Raw genomic sequence first — 20,761 nt, forward strand, 5'->3', positions numbered from 1 at the left:
GAATAAGAAATTTCTGTTTATAATATTTCCAGTAAATGGAAAAGGTGATGTTTTTATCTTTGTTTTACTTCCTCATTGGTCCAACATTTTAGGGAAGAAAACACTGGGGGAAAATAATAATAGTAACAACAATAATAAATAGCAGTTAAGTGCAATAAACATATTAACTTATTTAAATTTCACAATAACCCTACTGTGTAAGTAATATCATTATCCCTATTTCAGAGTTGAGGAAACAGAGAGACCAAGTAACTTTCACAGGGTTACTCAGCCAGTAAATGGCAGAGCTTGGACTGAAACCCAGGTAATCTGTCTTGAGTCCATGCTCTTAACCATTCTACTGCTACACTGACAGATTATTCATATGTACTTGTCACAATTTTTGCAGCTTTGAAGGAGAAAAACATTACCATAATTTTCTCTTAGAATTGGATATCAGTAGCTCTTTTTAGTTTCTTTCTCTTTTTTCATAGTTGTAAATTTGCCACCAAAGACACATTCTCCCTGAAACAACCAACAGGACTTTGATCCAAAACTTTTTTTTTTTTTTCACTTATTTGCTGTGCAAAACAGAAATGACAAGGGACTAAGTTTTACTTTTGAAGAATACTTTTCACCCCCAGAGTTCTGAGGCTGAAGACCTACTTCAGGGTTTCAAGATAGTACAATCTCTAACTGGAGCTTGCTGCTTATAATAGTATTTTGTCAAAAGACCATAATGATATGTATTATACTAAGTACCATTTTGATGTTTCAATTCTTCATGTTAGTAGTTCTTGATCTTTTTCTCAGGGCTTTTTATTTATTTATTTTTGTTTGCAGCGTGACCGAATTACAAGTTTTAGAAAATCTACTGTCAAAAAAGAAAAACCTCTTATTCAACATCCTATTGATTCTCAAGTCGCGATGAGTGAGTTTCCCGCAGCTCAGCCATTATATGATGAACGATCTTTGAATTTGTCAGAAAAGGAAGTATTGGATCTCTTTGAAAAAATGATGGTAAGTTATACCCCTAATTTTGATGTAATTTTAAAATGTGTGTGCCCCGAATAGCACTGAGTTTTAAGGAGGTGTGTTTGTATGGACAGTGTTTATATCACATAAAGAAGGGACCAGAAACTTGATATGACAAAACTATTAGCAAAAGTATCCTTTTTATTTTTCTTTTCTCATGGCAAAAATGTCCTTACCTGTCTATCTCTTCCACTGTGAGCTCCTACAAGTAGAGGCAGTTTTATTTATCTTTGTTTTCTACTGTTTAGTAGTCTCTAGGACATCGAGTCAGTTTTTCAACTAACTGATTCGTGTGTCTGTTTCTACAAAGCAAAAGAGGCCTATGTCCTCTGCTGAAAACAGCACAAGGTCTCTTGTTGGGTGTATGAAATAGACTTGGGAGGGTAGAGAGTAACAATAGAAGAGACAAAGAAATTAATTCATCCAAGTTTGTTCTGTTAGCAGCATTCACACAACCTACGTTTTCTAGCATGTTTCCTATGTTTTATAGCTTGTGGCCTAAATAATTTCCTGTATTAGATAATGAATACAATATTTTGAGTATTCAGAAGTTTATGGCAGGAGAGGGGAGAAATGAGGAATTAAACCATATTACGTTGGTTAATTTGACCAGAGAAGAACTAGAGATCTGGATTGGTGATTCATTCATTCAAAATTATATCCCACATGTTACTGTACATTTTTTGTGGTTGTCTATTTATCTGTACTTAAGAGTCCACAGGAGTTTCAAAGGTCACCTTACACCAAAATAAAAGGTTAAGAATCAATGAAATCTAGACCCTACTGTGCCCACTACGGAACATCTTATCATCACCTCTCCTGCTACCCTCATGATTTATCTCCCACACCTAGAAGAGTTAGTAGGCCTTTAATAAATATTTGTTGGTAGTTGTTGAATGAATCCAAACAAAATTTCCCTTTATCTTTAAAAATTTCCTTGACTATTCCTTCCATCTAGCCACAACTGGCATTTTGGGTATTCCCCTGAAACAAGTCCTGACACTTTTACCCTTTTTCACTCTTCTTCCTGCTTCTGTGGTGTACCCTTTTTCCTGGTGCTCCTTTCATGCTCTCTTCTTTAAACCATCTTTCAACAAACAACCTTTTCTCTTTTGAAGTCTGTTACTGCTGACCTTTCTTGATGATAGCACCTGGCTATACTTTTGTCCTTTACCCTTGCTACTTATTTTGGTGATTTCAACTATTATGCTAATAGCCCCTTCAATACGTTTTTTGCTCTTAGTTCCTTGTTTTTTAAACTCTGACTTTTGCATTTATATATTTAGCTAATTATAGGTATGACTATACCTTGGACTGTGTCATCCTTTAGAATAATTCCACCTCTAAGCTCTTTAACTCTGAAGTTTTCCTTAGAAGCTAAACAATTTACACTACCTTTCCAAGACCCTTAATTTTACAGAGCATGTATTGTGTAGTGGTTAAAATCCTGGACTTTGGGGTCATTCAGAATGTTTGTAGCATTCCTTTCCTTTATCAAATAAGCTCTGTTGTGTCTTTAATTGCTAGTATTTTCTGATTATCTAGATACCCCTCAGTTTATCACCCTAGTGTCCTTAATCACTGAAAACAATGAAACATTCCTTGATACTATTAACACTTTTTATCTTTTCAAATCTTTCTTCTCTATAGGTAAAAATTATACTCATTGCTTTAAGCTGCTGACAATTTGGTTACTACCTTTTGCAGTATTGAAATAGTTCTCTGAGTTCATCAGTGGCATTGCCGTATTCAGTTTTTTTACAATCAACATTACAGGGCCGTCTTCCCTTCATTGATTATCTTATTCACTTCTAATTTCTTGCCAAATCCCATTGGTTTCACTTTTGTAATAACTGTTACATTTGTGTCCTCAGGTGTCCTCCAGCTGTTCTTGCCCTACTTTAGATGATAACCCTCTCTAGTTTTTTCTTGTGGCTACTAAAATAGCTTCCTAACTGGTGTTCCTCCCATTCTCCAGGTTTTGCCTATTCCAATCCAGTACTACCCTATGATTTGGACACAGAGTTCTTTTCTGAAGCCCCAGGTGGGCCTTTATGTTTTCAGAGAATCAGTTTTATATGTCCCTACTCCGTTCCCTCAACTACGCTCCTAGATGCCTTTCACACCTTTGCTTTGCTGCTCCAACCTCAGAGCTCTTCCCCATCTTTATTCTCTGCTGATGACCTTGCTGCTTAATTTACTGAGTAAACTGAAGCATTCAGAAGAGAACTTCCACAGGTTCCCACCACTACATTTACCTTTTAGTATCTGCATTCATGTATCTGTCTTGCTACCTATCACCACAGATGAAATTTTCAGGTCTGCATTCTTCTACTTGTGTATAAATTTTCATTCCTTTCACCTACTCACAGATATTGCTCCAATAATTTTTTCTTCTCTCTCTACCATTCTGAGCAGCATATAAACATGCGGTCCCATTTTAAAAAAAACTTTCTTTTGATCCTTTCTCTATTGTTAGCTATCACTCCACTTATTTACTCTCCTTTGAAGCAAAGCACCTCACAATAATTTTATTTATATGCACTGCTTCCAGTTTTAATCCTCTCACTTTCTCTTCTAAACTCACTCCAACCAGGTTTCCATCCCACCATTCTGTCAAAACTGCTCTTATCAATGTCACCAGATATCTTCATGCTGTCAAATCCCGTGGTCAATTCTCAGTTCTCATCTTAATTTTTTTTTTTTGAGACAGGATCTCACTTGTTCACCCAGGCTGGAGTGTAGCAGTGGCATGATCCTGGCTCACTGCAGCCTCAATCTCCTGGGCTCGGGTGATCCTCCCACCTTAGCCTCCCCAGTAACTGGGACTACAGGCATGCATTGCACCACCATACCCAGCTAATCGTTTTGTATTTTTTGGTAGAGACAGGGTCTTGCTACATTGTTCAGGCTGGTCTTGAACTTCTGAGCTCATGTGATCTGCCTGCCTTGGCCTCCCAAAGTACTGGGATTACAAGTGTGAGCCACCATGCCTAGCCTCTCATCATAATTGACCTGTCGGCAGCATTCTATGCAGTTGATTATTTTCTCCAATCTGAAACACTTTTTTTTTTGTCTCCTCAACATTCATCTTGTTTTCCTCCTACCTCTCAGGCCACTCCTTTTCAGTCTTCTTTGCTCATTCCTCTTTATGTCCTGAACCTCTAAATCAAATCACACAAGCATGTGAGGTAAGGCACATATTAATTAGCTAGATTTAGTCATTCCACAATGAGTATATACTTCAAAACATCGTGCTGTACATGCTAAATACATACAATTTTATCTGTCAGTCAAAAATCTTATTTATAAATGGACATACATTATTTTTAAGTAACAGTATAATATAATAGGATATCAGAGAAATATGGTTTGATTAAAAGTAACAACCAAAAGTTAAACTGAAAACTTTAAAGATTATATCTCTACTTTGAGAGAAGTCTACTTATACTCTAAATATTATGTATTTTCTATATTATCTTAGTTTGACTGTAATAACCTTACAGTGAACAAATTATTTTATGAATAACTATAGTTTTCATCTACTGTATACTTATGCCTAAGGCATGAAACTAAAACATTTAAATGTATTGTTTCAGTTGATCCTTAGGACAGTACCACAAAGTAGGGAAGATTGTTCTATCCCATTTTCAGATAAGGAAAGTGAAGCTTAGAGAGAGGTAAGAAAATCGATTCATTAACTTGACTAAGCTAGTAAGTAGCTGAGCTGAAACTTAAATTTAGGTACATAAAAATATAAAACATTGACATTTTTGTAACATCTACCTTTAATAATGCTTCATTTAGGCTAAATATAAAATTAGTACATTTTCCTTGCACACATATTGAGGAGAAGTAGAAGGCAAATCAGAGGTACATTAGAGTGGTAGGTAAAGCCAGCCTGGGATGGATTATTTCCTACTGATAATGGAACATTGTCTGTAATTGCTTTTTACAGAGCATCAGTTGAGAAGAATGAGTCCAAAAATCTAGCAATGGAAAACAGTTAAAAATGTCATTATCACAGTTGATTGGGAGAAAGCACTTAAGTCATTCTGTTTCTAAAACACAGAAGTAGACTTCCAGATTCAAAATTTCTCCTTTTTTATTTCACTCCTGTTGGTGTCTTTCCTTGTACAAATAATGTAAAAGGTGTTCTTGTCATATTTGGTGTCTCTTATGACAATCTTCCTTCTCCTGGGTCTTTTGATGGTACCTTTATTGTGCTGTTTCTCTTGATTGGCTTTTCTAGACTTTAGAGAACTATGAAGGTTTAGAATACCTATTTTCAATACTATATATGTATTTTAGGATAACATACCTTGAGGTGTAAAAGGTTTTTTGGTTTTTTTTTGAGACAGAGTTTTGCTTTTGTTGGCCAGGCTGGAGTGCAATGGCGCGATCTCGGTTCACTGCAACCTCCGCCTCCTGAGTTCAAGCGATTCTCCTGCCTCAGCCTTGCAAGTAGCTGGGATTACAGACAGGCACCACCATGCCTGGCTAATTTTGGATTTTTAGTAGAGACGGGATTTCTCCATGTTGGTCAGGCTGATCTTGAACTCCCGACCTCAAGTGATCTGCCTGCCTCGGACTCCCAAAGTGCTGGGATTACAGGCTTGAGCCACCGTGCCCGGCCAAAACGTTTTAAATAATTGCAGCAAATAGCACAACATTATACATAGTAATAATATATGAGATGCTTGACAAGAAATAAATTACCTTATAATTTACTATTTAGAATTTCTGGGTAATGATGTATTGGTGAAACTTTTGGTTAAAAACTTAACAAAAGACAATATTCAAATATAATCCTTTCTTACTCTGAAAATTGAAACTCTTGTCATGCCTGAGGATCATATCTATCAACAGCAGTTCTCATTGGATGGGCTTCTAGATATAGATAATTGAACTAAATCTAAAATTACTGCAGGACATGTTTTTTTTTTTTTTAAAAAAAGGTAGCTCTTTTTACTTAATTACTAATGGATCATTTCACGAATCACTTGATTCTTCCTAGCTAAGAAGACTTTTGAAATAATTTCAGTTAACTGAGTAGTCTGGTTTTACTAGTGTATTAGTAGACTACTAATATCTCATTGACTCTGGCATCTATTCTGTGCATTGGTGCATCACTTTTTGTATTGTGCTTATTCAATGATGCAATTTTTTTTTTTTTTTTTTTTTTTTTTTTTTGAGACGGAGTCTTGCTCTGTCTCCCAGGCTGGAGTGCAGTGGCCGGATCTTGGCTCACTACAACCTCCGCCTCCCGGGTTCAAGCGATTCTTCTGCCTCAGCCTCCTGAGTAGCTGGGACTACAGGCGTCCGCCACCACCCCTGGCTAATTTTTGTATTTTTAGGAGAGACGGGGTTTCACCATATTGGCCAGGCTGGTCTCGAACTCCTGACCTTGTGATCCGCCCGCCTTGGCCTCCCAAAGTGCTGGGATTACAGGCTTGAGCCACTGCACCCGGCCTCAATGATGCAATTTTAAAGGGACTTTCTAAGTAATGGTATCAATGGCTATTGCTGGCAAGTTTAAAGTTCCAAATCTGAAATAAGTATTTATTTGTTTTTTTGTTTATTTAGAGACTGGGCCTTGCTCTGTTACCCAGGTTGGATCAGGGGTCACAGCAGCCTCAAACTCCTCAGCTCATGCCCTCCTCCCACCTCAGCCTCCCAAGTATCTGGGACTACAGGCATGTGCCAAATAAACGCGATTTTTTGTTTATTTTTTGTGGAGATGAGGTTTTGCCATGTTGCCCAAGCTGGTCTCGAACTCCTAGGCTCAAGAAATCCTCCTGACTTGGCCTCCAAAGTGCTGGGATTATAGGCATGAGCCACGGCATCTGGCCTTGAAATTTTTTGATGATTGTTTATTTTATAGAGCTCTTTATTAAGAGAGTGTCTTTCATAGTTTGTAAAACTGAATTTTGTATTTAGCGTATGGTTACTAACTGCTAATTGAAAATTGAGAAGTGGTTCTTTTACTAAAATTTTCAAGAATTAAAACGACTGCTTTTATAAAATTGTTAAAATTACCTGCATGGGGTAAATCACACTTGCTCTTTAAGATTCTTGTCTCCAGGCTGGGCACGGTGGCTCGCCTGTAATCCCAGCACTCTGGGAGGTCGAGACGGGCGGATCACAAGGTCAGGAGATCAAGACCATCCTGGCTAACACGGTGAAACCCCGTCTCTACTAAAAAATACAAAAAACTAGCCGGGCGAGGTGGCAGGCGTCTGTAGTCCCGTCTCTACTAAAAAATACAAAAAACTAGCCGGGCGAGGTGGCAGGCGTCTGTAGTCCCAGCTACTCAGGAGACTGAGGCAGGAGAATGGCGTAAACCCAGGAGACGGAGCTTGCAGTGAGCTGAGATCCGGCCCTGCACTCCAGCCTGGGCGACAGAGTGAGACTCCGTCTCAAAAAAAAAAGATTCTTGTCCCCTCCCCTACCCACAGTCATGTTTTCGATCTTCCACAAGTGGGTAAAGGTAGTAGGATGAAAACAACACTCCTTCCATGTTATTATTATTGGTAACTTTTTTTTCTTTTTCTTTTTTTCTTCTTTTGAGATGGAGTCTTGCTGTGTCCCTTAGGCTGTAGTGCAGTGGTGCGATCATGGCTCACTGCGGCCTTAACCTTCTGGGATCACACAATCCTCCCACCTCAGCGTCCTGAGTAGCTGAGACTGTATGCATGTGCCACTATGCCTGGCTAATTGTTTTATTGTTTTGTAGAGATGTGGGTCTTGCTATTTTGCCCAGGCTGATCTCAAACTCCTGGACTCAAGCAGTCCTCCTGACTTGGCCTCCCAGAGTGCTGGGGGTTACACTATATTGGTTGCCTATATTTGGTGACTTTTAAAGATGACTGAACTAAAGCGGTTCATATTCATAACTCTTCTCATATTGATCAGAAGCATTTTGTATTGCCTCTAATTAGGATTGGATGAAATATCTCCTCAATTCTACTTTAAATGTAAGGAAATTAATAATGCCGTAATTGAATAACTCTTCAACATTTTAAGTTGTCATAACCTTTGAGCTTACTGAGAATAACTGAGCTGGTTTTTGTACATTGAGTATACAGCTTAGGGACTGTTAAATGCTTAATAGTGTTTTCATCCAGACTGAATTATGCAATTAGAGTTCTTTTTGGGGGAGAGGGGTGTTGGGAGAGGGGAGATTTTCATTTTAAGATTAAAAATGTAAACCCATAGAAATTCCCTGGGGAGTTCAAGTTGGAATTTGATTTCTATTAGCAGCACAAGGAACTCTCAAGTGGAGGTTCAGGTTACATTGGCAACCTATAGATACATCAATAAGGACTGTGTTCTAATATAGGTAATTAAATAGTTTGTCTCATGCAAAAGATGAGGCTAGTGATGATTTATGATTAACCTCTAGCCATATTTAATTTCAACCTAATTTATTAAAGGTAATGTTTAATATATGATTATACATGCAAATTTGATGTTTTACACTCTTTTCTATTGAGTAATTTATATTAATAGACTTTGCATTTTTGTCATAATTTAATGATAAGTAGTTATATGCAATAAATACTAAATTATTCCATCTGCTAGAACTCTCATAAGTAATCCCAAAGCTTTTAATTTTTATTCTCTCACTTTTCCCTTTCATTAATTTAGAGAGAATAGTTGTGTTTGAACACCAGGTGTTGTACATTAACCCAAGCATCCTTGTTCTCCATTGACTGCTATTATGGGTTTCTTTCTCACCCAACCCTAGTCTTTTAGAAGTTAGTTAGCTTGGATGAATCTTTTCGTGCCCTCAGAATAAGTAATTTTAATTCATAGTTAAGGTAGCACAAAATAAGTTATTGGTAAACTAGGTCTTAAAATCTATAAGAAGACATGGAAATAGTTGTCAGAAATTACTAGATTCTCAGAAATTGTCTAGACAGCATAATATCCATAGGTTATATTTACATTTTCAATATCCTTACTCCATATCATTAGACTGAGATAATGCCAGAGGCATTTCTAGACAACATGTTTTATTTTCTTATAAAACTCCCATGAAGAGCTTATAAAAGAGGAGCAAAACTTACCCAGTAAACAGATTTAAAGGTAACTAAATCTGGGTCAATTTTTAATTTTATTGCTAAGCATGATTTTTTAAAAACTTGGCTCTGTTCTTGGTTTGTACAGAGAAATGCTTTCAAAAATATTTCTTCTGTTTCGAAGGAGTCTACTAGTATTTATTTGCATGAGTGTATTTAAGCAACTGTTTGTTGATATGTGCAATGTGCCAGGTAGGATGCTACGTGTTGGAAGTGTAAAAGAATGCGGCACCTCCCTTACCCTCAGAGAGTTCAGCGTTTACTCAGGGAGAAAAGCAAGTAAATGATTTCCATAGCACTAGGATAGCTGTGAATAGGCTACTGTGGGAACTTAGCCCTGTGCAGGGGCTCGGGATGGAAGCAGAGAACACCACCTAAATACACTGAAACCCAGTGTTACTTCTCTATTATCCGTCTTTATTTTTTGGCGTAAATGTTCTCAAAATTTGAACAGTTTCATCAAAGTCCCATGCCTTCCATACGCCCAATACTGTTTTAAGGTCTGAGAAGAGAGCAGTGAACAACCTAAAGAAAATCCCTACCATCAAGGAGCTTATGTTCTGGCAAGGGTGATATATTGGAACATAAGGCGGAGTTATAAAAGAAAACACAAATTTCTGTGTCATGGTGAAGTTTATTTGACAACTCTTTACTGAATGCCAGATACTTTGTTAGGTACAGCAGACATAAAGATGTCAAAGGTACTATCCCTGCCACAAGGTTTTTATTTTGTATAGCCTGCTAAGAATGGTTTTATATTTTTAAATTGTCACCCAAAAAAGACTGTTTCAGGGCACATGAAAGTTATATGGATTTCAGTGTCCACAAATAAAGTTTTATTGAATGTATCCACGCCCATTTGTTTATCTATTGTCTATAGCTTCTTTGTGCTATAGTAGAGTTGAGTAGTTGAGACAAAGACTATATGGTCTGCAAAACCTAAAATATTTACTGTCTGGAAATTTACAGAGAAAGTTTGCCAACCTCTGGACTAGTCCAAGAGTCTCTAAACCTTTTATTTCCACCTCAGGAAAAAAAAAATACATATATATATATATATATATGTGTGTGTGTGTGTGTGTGTGTGTGTGTGTGTGTGTGTGTATATATATGTTTGAGTAAGTAGCCCTAATATATTTTAAACATTATATACATGCCTGTATGTACTAATATTAATATGTACTAATATTAACATTATAAAATATACACAGTAAAAACAAGAAAAACATGAACAGTATTTTAAAATGATTTAAAATGAATTTATTTCTTAATCATACAAAAGTCTTTGCTGTCATGATTAATAACTTTTTAGTGAGAACTGTGTCACTATGTCCTTTTTTATGTCTTGCTTAAAAATAGGCGGTAATTAGAAAGTTTAGCTCCAAGTTCATTTTATTTTGATATTTGGTTTAATTTCTCTCGTAATTGAAACATAAATCTGACAAAGATTTGTAGGTTCAAATGGAACAAGTACACCATTAGCAACTTACTAAATTGTAGATTAACTTTTATCAGACCAATCCATGAATCAAGCAAAGATTTCCTGCTGAACTATGACTAGTAAATTCCTGTCTTACTTGACGACAACCAGTTATTCTTGCAACTAATCTGGAGTATTGTATTTTTACATTTCTAAATAAATGGGTTCAAAATGGACTTTAATAAATGGGTCTTCAACAAATACCACTGGGAAGATGAGCTCTTTCCATTTTTTCTTCTACATTAGTAATGTGTAAACCCTCATCCTCATGTTTGTGTGTGTACTCATGCCTGTTCCAGACAGTACATCTAACACCAGGAAGAAAGAGGAAGTAATTCAAGCAAGGGTGAAGGGGACTGACTTGGAAGTTGGGTCTGTCTTTGTGGCTTTTCCAGTAAAGTAGGTTTGAAAAGGAGTTACTTTCTTACTAATTGTTAAAATGTCAAGGAATTTCTTTTCTTTTCATAAATGAAAAATGCCTAACTCATGCTAAATTTCAAGTTTGTTTTTGTTTTTGTATTTTTTTTTTTTGAGACGGAGACTCACTCTGTCACCTAGGCTGGAGTGCAGCTGCGCGATCTCTGCTCACTGCAACCTTTGCCTCCTGGGTTCAAGAGATTCTCTTGCCTCAGCCTCCTGAGTAGCTGGGATTACAGGTGCCCACCACCACGCCTGGCTAATTTTTGTATTTTTAGTAGAGATGGGGTTTTGCCATGTTGGCCAGGCTGGTCTCGAACTCCTGATCTCAGGTGATCCGCCTGTCTTAGCTTCTCGAAGTGCTGGGATTACAGGCATGGCACTGTGCCTGGCTAATTTTGACAGTTTTAAAATACTTTATCTTGAAATAACCAGAAATATCTCTGGTTTTCATGTTAACTTCCTATTTCATTTCAAAATATTGTAAATATTTTATTGTATTTGAAATATCTTGCTTTTATTTAAAGAAGAACAATCTTCTTGACTCTATGTAGTACTCTGTGTACTTCAGTTTCAACTTCTTGCAATGGCCTTGAATTTTACGTGTGGGTTTGCCTGACTCAGGACTCCTTCCCTTATAGTTTTTCCACAAAACCTCTTTTTATTAAATAAATCATTTATTTTGGTTATATGTTTTGTCTGTTAAATTGTTCTATTGGTGACTCAAATAAGAGTAGTTTATATATGTCATTATAGAAACAATCTAGCAAATACTATAAGGTGAGATGTTTTTAAAAAGGCTATATTTTTATCCAACTATATAGTAAACCTCCTACACTAATTGTTTAAATACTTGCTTTAGCAAATTTTCAGTAATGATCTATATGTGTCTTCTGATACGTCAGTATTTGCTGACAAAGAAATGTACTTCAGCTTTTTGCCATGTTGTTTTGCATGGATTCTTTCAGCTGCTTTTACCAAGTGTTTCTCTAATGCCATGGTACCTTTTGTCGGTTGTTATTAAAGAAAGAAAATTCAAAATAAGCTTCTCAACACATATCATTAAGTTTACAAAGTATTGCTAAGGTACTGGATTTGAGTATAACATGATTCTGATTATTGTGGAGAAAATTGACTAATGAGTGAGAATTGAAGAATGAATGAATGAGAATACAAATGAATGAATGAATAGGCAGCTGGTTCAACTTTTGACCTTCTCATTTGATCCTATTCTTATATGGCTTCTCAGTAATAACTTTAAGAATATAATGTTTGCTGAAGTGTAGGAATTTGTCCATAATGGGAAATTGTATCACAGCATGTGAGAAGCTTAAAAAATGGTTTAGTATTTACAAATGTGGCTTTAAAAACATTATAAGTGGTCCATTCTTTAGACTTCAAACAGTGTTTTTTAAAACCACAAAATACTACATTCTTTCTCATGTATTATAGATATATCAAATGTTAAACATGCTAAAAGCTTGCTTTTGTTTTGAATACCATAGGAAATCAGTATGTTTAGAAATAGTTTCATATTCAATTATGCTGTTTAGAGTTAATATTGAGTTATGAATATTGCTCTATTTAGCTTTATTATTGTATTATAGATCTGGAGTTAATGATTTGGAAGTGTTAGCTGCCTAATTAGTAATATGTATCTTATTTCTATAAGAATAAAATGAGTCATTATGGTCTCTTAACATGAATGATACTCATTTCCAATCAACCTATGCAGCAAATTTATAAGTATAAAAACCTGTTGTTGATTCTAAAGCAAGTTAATATATTTAAAGAAAAGGTCTTAAATATCACATTGGTTCAACAAATATTTATTAAACGTTTACTGCGTTCCAGGAATTACGCTTTTTGCTAGGAGTACAAAGATAAGTAAGTTCCTATTCTCAGCTTCGAGTTTAGAGAAGATAGATTTATCACATAATTTCAATGTAAGTGACACATAAGGAATTAATATGGAAGAATAGGATAAGGGTAGTTATTTTCAAATCAGGTGCTTTAGGAGAAATCTTCCTGAAAAATTAGTGGTTGAGCATAGTCTTGAAGTATAATACTTAACCAGATGTGAATTTGGAGGGGGCAAGGATCGCATTAACAGATGGAGAGGATGGTAAAGATGACCACATTTCAGTCAGGGAGAACAACATCATGAACGAAATAATGAGTGTGTAACAACACAGTTTATGTAGCAAAACTACAAACAACCTAGCATTATTAAAACATAAGGGGTAAGATGAAAAGTGGTTAAAAGCCTGAGGTTGGGAGGTGATAACGCTAATAGCTAGCATTCTTTGAAAGCTAGTTAATATACACCAGGCTTGTCATGCACGATCACACTCAGTACTGACAACATTCCTCTGAGGTGTATAATCTTACATTGCTCTTATTGTCCTGCCTGCCTCCCTACAAAATAATTCTGTGATGGCATGATATCAGCAGTGTGTGCCATTAAAAACTGAATGGGTACATAGTAATGTAGAAATGTCACTGGAAGCACAGAAACTCTCTACCTAGAGACTGCCAAAGGTGACACTACCACACTCTTAGGCCCGGCTGTGAAGTATACAAATACAGACACTTAATCTTGTCAGCGTTCCAGAGTTGATTCTACTTGGAGGATGCAGATTGATGATAACCACATTTACAGGAGAATGAAATTTAACCAGAATTTTTTTAGGCAATAGAGACATAGCCCAGCATATGTGAGCAGAACATAGGGATTTTGATGAAAACAAAAACAATATGAGTCAGCAGAATGATGTACTTAGCCAGTAAGGTAATAAAATCAGAGGGTGAATTAATAGAGGTGTAAGTATTTCAAGGTGAGGGAGGTGGACGTTCTTTCCTTCCTTGCATTTGTTAAACCACAGAGTACTTAAGAGAGAGATGTGGACACCAACCCATGTTACATGAAGATAAGTTGAGTACTTTAGCCTGGAAGAAGGAATGTGGTCTTCAAATAACATTTATGTGGCTCTTGAATTAATTTCCTTCTGTCCAATCTGACATTTCTTCTTAGTTCGACTCTTATCTCTAGTCACTTAAATTACTTCAGCCCAAATTATTGAACATAAGAAAAATCCACTCTGGCAGGTTTAAATAGAATATAATTTTAGGGGATATTAGGTAGTTCTTGAATTAAGAGAGTTGCAGAAACAGGCTCCAGATAACATTATAGGAATAACTTCCAGAACCACACAACTGAAATACAGTTCCGATTAAGGAGCTCTTATCCCAGAACCATTTGATCAAAATGTCTTAAAGAAAAAGACACAGTTAATGCCATCAGTTCTGTAACAACATCACCTCTGTTGCCAACTGCATCAGCAAAATGGATGGCCTATTTGTGGCCTGCTTCCTCACATAGTTCACTTCTAAATCTACACCTCCTATACATGCATTTTATGGGTGGAGACGAAGCCACATGCCTGCACTCTAGTTAAAAGGGAGGCTGACAAATGTAGTTTTTATAGATTATACCTTTGTCAGGTGGGACTGACAATGTGAGGATGTATTAAATTGTAGAGGGCATGTTCAAGTGATGTTGGGCAGCAAAACATGATACATGACCACTAGAGTTTCCTGACTGGTCTCCCTCCTTCCAGTCAGAATTTTTTCATCCTTTGAGACTCACAACCTGGTAAAGACATCTCTGACCTTTCCATCTGCCCTCTGTGTTTTCAAAGAATCTGATACATGCCTCAGTTAGAATTACTTGTTACTACTAGACCATAAATTATTTATTCAACAAACATATATAGCATTTACTGTCAGGTATTGTTCTAGGTGCTTTATAAATAATCTTTAATTTGAGTGTAAAAACAGTCTACCAGATTAGATAGCCTAGCATAGTTTCTGGTGTGTAGTATGTGTTCAGTAAATAAGTGATTCAAAATTTTAAAAGTAGAGAAGAAAAAAGGTCATGCCACCCATCTTAACACACATTATTTTGTTGTACATATTTCATGTCCAGTCATCGAAGGAAAAATTTGGCAAAAATTAAATTACCCTAAGATGAATGGGGCTGCCTGAGGAGGTAGGGAGTTCCCTGTCAGTTGAAATAGATACATACGCTGGGCATGGTGACTCACGCTTGTTATCCCAGCACTTTGGGAGGCCAAGGCGGATGGATCACTTGAGGCCAGGAGTTTGAGACCACCCTGGCCAACATGGCAAAACCCCGTCTCTAAAAATACAAACAAATTAGCTGGGTGTGGTGGTGCATGCCTGTAATCCCAGCTACTTGTGAGGCTGAGGCAGGAGAATCACTTGAGCTTGGGAAGCGGAGGTTGCAGTGAGCCAAGATCAGGCCACTGCACTCCAGCCTGGGCAACAGAGCAAGTCTCCACCTCAAAAAAAAAAAAAAAAAAGAGGAAATAGATACAAATCGTAGATGAGCGTCTGCGGACCACATCGTAAGTGCCATCCAACCTAGTTTCGATGATTCTACTTTGATTCAACAATGCCAGAGCCTATGAGAGAGAGAGAGGAAAAAGATGTCTTCTGCCTTCTAGTAAGTCATTAACAAGTAAAATATCCAAATGAGAAATAACATTAGATAGAAAAGTGGGGATAGAGACAGTGATCCAGGTAATTGGGAAGAGAGGTGATGTATATATATATACACACACAAAATTTATAAGTATTGACTATGAATGAATCATCATAGGAGTTGCTTCAGTGGTTGCAAATATAGATTTTTGCTGTCAACAGTTACTATTCAATAGATAGACGCAGTTTGTCTACTTTTGAGGATTGTCTTCCACATTCTCACATATGCATCTTTAAAAATAACTTTGATGCCGGGCGCAGTGGCTCACGCCTGTAATCCCAGCACTTTGGGAGGCCGAGGTGGGCGGATCATGAGGTCAGGAGATCGAGACCATCCTGGCTAACACGGAGAAACCCTGCCTCTACTAAAAATATGAAAAATTAACCGGGCATGGTGGCAGGTGCCTGTAGTCCCAGCTACTCGGGAGGCTGAGGCAGGAGAATAGCATGAACCCGCGGGGCAGAGCTTGCGGTGAGTGGAGATCGCGCCACTGCACTCCAGCCTAGGCGACAGAGCGAGACTCCGTCTCAAAAAAATAATAATAATAATAAAAAGTAACTGATACTGTTCTTTGCCAATTAGTTTACTTTATTAAAAAAATAGAATGCTCAGAATTTCTGTAAGAGTAAAGGGATAAAAATACAGATTTCTTTTCCTTAAAAAATGTAGATATGATTCACATACTATAAAATTCACCCTTTTACAATGTGCTTCTTTATTCTCTCTCTCTCTCTCTCTCTCTCTCTCTCTCTCTCTTTCTTTCGAGACAGGGTCTTGCTCTGATTTCCAGGCTGGAGTGCAAGTGGCAGGAACACAGCTCACTGCAACCTCCACCTCCTGGCCTCAAGCGACCCTCCTGCCTCAGTCTCCCAAGTAGCTGGGACTGCAGGCGCACGCCACCATGTTCAGCTAAGTTTTAAAAAGTTTTTGTAGAAGCGAGGTCTTGCCATGTTGCCCAGGCTGGTCTCAAACTCCTGGGCTCAAGTGATCTTCCTTCTTGGGCCTCCCAAAGTGCTAGGATTATAAGCGTGAGTCACTGTGTATGGCCAAATTCATAGTTTTTTTTTTTTGTATATTCAAAGAGTGTGAAACTATCACAACAACTTTTAGAACAGTTGTTTCACCCCATAAGGAAATACCATACCCATAATCAGTCATAATCCAAACTCCCTCCTCTTCTCCCCTGGCCCTGGCAACATCTAATTTATTTTTCGTCCCTATAAATTTGCCTATTTTGGACATTTAATATGAACAGAATCATAGAATATGTGGTCTTTTATAATGCTTATTTCACTTAGCATAATGTGATTTCAAGATTCATCCAGATTACAGCATGTATCAGCACTTCATTCCTTTTTAGAGCTGAGTAATATTTCATTGTATGATATGCCACATTTTGTTTATCCATTCATCCATTGATGGATGTTTGGATTGTTTCTACTCCTTGGCTATTATCAATAATGATGCTATGAACATTCGTGTGCAAGTTTTTGTATAGACATATGTTTTCATTTTGCTTAGGTATGTAAACTGGGTCATATGGTAGATAAATCTGTTTAACTTTTGGAGGAGCTGCCAGACTGTTTTCCAAAGTGGTTGTATCATTTCTCTTTCCCACCAGCAATGTGTGAAGGTTCCACTTTCTTCAATTCATTGCCAACATTTATTATTTTCCTCTTTTTTTCTAGCTATCCTAGTAAAAGTGAAGTAGTATCTCATTGTGGTTTTGATTCACATTTCCCTACTGACTAATGATGTTGAATATCTTTTCCTGTGCTTATTGGCCATTTGTATATCTTCTTTTTTTCTTCTTCTTCTTCTTCTTTTTTTTTTTTTTTTGCCAGGCTGGAGTGCAGTGGTGCCATCTTGGCTCACTGCAAGCTCCACCTCTTGGGTTCATGCCATTCTCCTGTCTCAGCCTCCGGAGTAGCTGGGACTACAGGTGTTCGCCACCACACCTGGCTAATTTTTTGTATTTTTAGTAGAGATGGAGTTTCACCATGTTAGCCAGGATGGTCTTGATCTCCTGACCTCGTGATCCACCTGCCTTAGCCTCCCATAGTGTTGGGATTACAGGCGTGAGCCACTGCGCCCGGCCTGTATATCTTCTTTAGAGAAATGTCTATTCAAGTGTTTTGCTCATTTGTTGTTGGACTTTTGTCTTTTTATTATTGAGTTGTAAACGTTCTTTGTATATCTGGGTACACATCTATATCAGACATATGATTTGTAAACATTTTCACCCATTCTGTAGGTTGACTTTTCATTTGGTGTTGCATTTTGAAGCACAATCATTTCCAACTTGGTTTTGTGACCCTGTCAAGCGTGTGTTCATATGTCACAAGGAGTACTATGAATTTCAAAATGAACAAAAACAATGTGTCTAGTCAAAGTGTTATAAATGTATATATCACAAAATAAAGGTAGATTTCCAATTGAATTAAAGTTTATTGAACCTCAAAACAATGTGTTCTTGTAACTGAATACTTTTCCCTCTAATGAGTGACATTTATTACCGCAATACAGCAGTTTCTGCTTTTTTTCTTTTCCAAATCCAACAACTTCTTGTGAACTTTCTTCAGTGACATATTATAGATATATAGACCCTGCCAATTTGCAAATTATATTTGCTTTCTCAGATAATAGCGATCCTAAGGGAGCATATGCCAAACAGCATTTTGTGTGTGTGTTTGCTAACAAGATAAATAAAGAGCTTTGTTAGTATAGATATTGTGTATATCTATGTTATAAACTGCCAGTTTATTCTGTGGAATGGTTTTAAAAATACTTTCTTCTTTCTGCTCAGTAGTTGGCTAGGTAGAGATGTGAACCATAAATACATGGTACAATTTACACAACACTGTGGTATCTAGAGTGAAAAATAATAGTGGAGTATCCCAGAAAGGGATTTTTGACATTAGTCACCACATGAATTAGTATTTTAAGACACAGAAATTATTAATGTTTATTAATCACTTTTGAAGCTCTTAAGTGGAAATTTATCAATGCTCACAGTAAATGTTATTTCTTACAGGAGGACATGAACCTTAATGAAGAAAAAAAAGCTCCTTTACGAAACAAAGATTTTACCACCAAACGTGAGATGGTTGTCCAGTATATTTCTGCCACTGCCAAATCTGTAAGTAGGGAGATTTTTCTAGCACCAACAGAATGAGCAATGAGCTTAGCATCATTCTGCTTAAAAATAAACAAACCTCAGCTCTTCACATTACCTCATTGTACTCCATAGACTGTTCAGAAAACAATTTATATATGTATTACACATTTAGTATTAAATATATATTTTTAAACTATTCATCATTAGAAATGAGACTCTTCCATTATTATAAGCTAGACAAAGGATATAAAGCTCTGAGGTAATCCAATCCAGTCCTGAGCTTTTGTGTACATACTGAAAATTGACTGCATTTTGCAGATATTCTGCTCCAAATGTGGTTAGATGAAAATTTCGGATTTTGAAGAAGGCACAACTTAGCATAGTCACAGCTTCAGTTTACATTAAAGCTGCATGTCTGGTGTCTACTTGCATGAAACTTAGAGCAGTACTTTTTAATTAACAGTTAGCTTTTTTCTTAATTTTATATGATGCAAACTATGTAAGCTGCCTCATAATTGCTATTGTATAGCTTCATTTAAAGTAAAGGATGTCACCTAATAGGAGCTTTAATCAAATCTGTTTGTGAGTCCCAAGACTTGAAAGTAAAGTTCATTGAAAGGACTTGTTATTAATAGGAAACTTTGGTTTTAGTGGAGTATTTTGCTCTGTTCACTTCCTAATGCACATCCAAATATAGTCTTAGGCTTTGATTTTTTTTTTTTTTTGGGTAAAAAAAAGTTGTATTTTTGAAATAGTAAAATGCATCTTTTACATTTCTGTAAAGAAAAAGCTTTTAATACCTAGAGTTCATAAAACCACTGTATGTGTGTATATGTGATATTTTGTGTGTATACATATATGTGTACACACACGTACACATTTAGTTCATGCGTTTTAAATTTCATAAGTTGACTATTGCAGAAAACAAGTCTTCATTGAAAAAATATATTCTAAAGTTATTTGGCTATCCTATTAATGCTATTTCAGTACAGCAATTCCAGTGGCAATTACTAATGCATTTTGCCGTGAATTCTACGATTGTATTGATTCTATATTGTACTTTAAGCAAGCTACATCTGAATGCTGAACTATTTAAACATAACACATTGCAGCTCCACCATAGCAGAGCAACAGCATGTTTTTTAATTTGCTTCTGGTATCCAAGGGCAGAAATATGTTTCAAGTGATAAGTGAAATTTGCCATGAGCGTCGTTTTCAATAGAATTAGGTGATGCATAGGGTTTTACTTTGAAATTCTGATGAATCTCTTCTCATTTTTGCACTCAAGTTATTGTTCACGGTAAAATGCTTTAGGAAATGCAGGATGTGCATTCAATGTTATTTTTCAAATACCTAAAGGCTGATACACTAGTAAATCTATATGTCTGAATCTGAGTGCAAAGTACAGATAATAATATATGAATAATCATGTGGTGGTTTTAATGTTAGAGTCTGTGACTCATTTGTTGTTGTTTGTGTAAGTGGGACTGAATATAATGATTATATGAAACTCTTATTCCTTGACCTTTTGATTATTACTTGATTTCTGTGCAGAACTTGTTTTCATTTATTCTCATATTATTTCCTCTTCAAGTGACCAAAGAAATGCACACTTCAAGTTATATACTCATTTTTCAGATTAAAATGCAAAAAATTGGATAAATATTAGATGAGCTCATTTGAATTGCATTATTCAAAAGATGGAAATTCAGTGTTTCTCAAAAGACATGAAAATTCTATGTTTAAGGCATTAGCCTCAAAATCAGAACTACTTAATGGCCTTTATTTGTTTCATTCAGTGTACATATGAGTACCTGAAATATGCACAGGACTTTGATAAGATTTCTAGGAGTATACATTTTTTTGCTAATATTTTTCATGGCCCAGATATTATGATGGAAGAAAGCCTGTTGACAAGCATGTTTTGGAGCTTTCTCACCTTGGAAAGACATTAATTAGTACTGTGTTTTCTATCATTAAAACCACAAAAATTATTTATGTAATTTCCTTTTGAAGGTGAGAGCGTTGGCCTTCAGTGACAAACAATAATCTTTTGACCTTTTCATTATCACAACACTAAA

The 20,761-nt window shown here is 36.4% G+C and overlaps 1 protein-coding gene across 6 annotated transcripts in view; it reads left to right on the forward strand.

The window, feature by feature from the left end:
• Positions 1-20,761, forward strand: part of DIAPH2 (diaphanous related formin 2) — a 912,659-nt gene that overhangs the window by 55,483 nt on the left and 836,415 nt on the right. For all 6 annotated transcript variants that reach the window (XM_050775145.1, XM_050775147.1, XM_050775146.1 and 3 more), the window contains 2 exons: positions 823-999; positions 18,597-18,701. In XM_050775145.1, coding sequence (XP_050631102.1) covers positions 823-999; positions 18,597-18,701 — 282 coding nt within the window. The remainder of the gene's footprint in view (positions 1-822; positions 1,000-18,596; positions 18,702-20,761) is intronic.

The sequence above is a fragment of the Macaca thibetana genome, chromosome X, assembly GCF_024542745.1.
Source record: "Macaca thibetana thibetana isolate TM-01 chromosome X, ASM2454274v1, whole genome shotgun sequence".
Lineage (NCBI taxonomy): Eukaryota > Metazoa > Chordata > Mammalia > Primates > Cercopithecidae > Macaca > Macaca thibetana.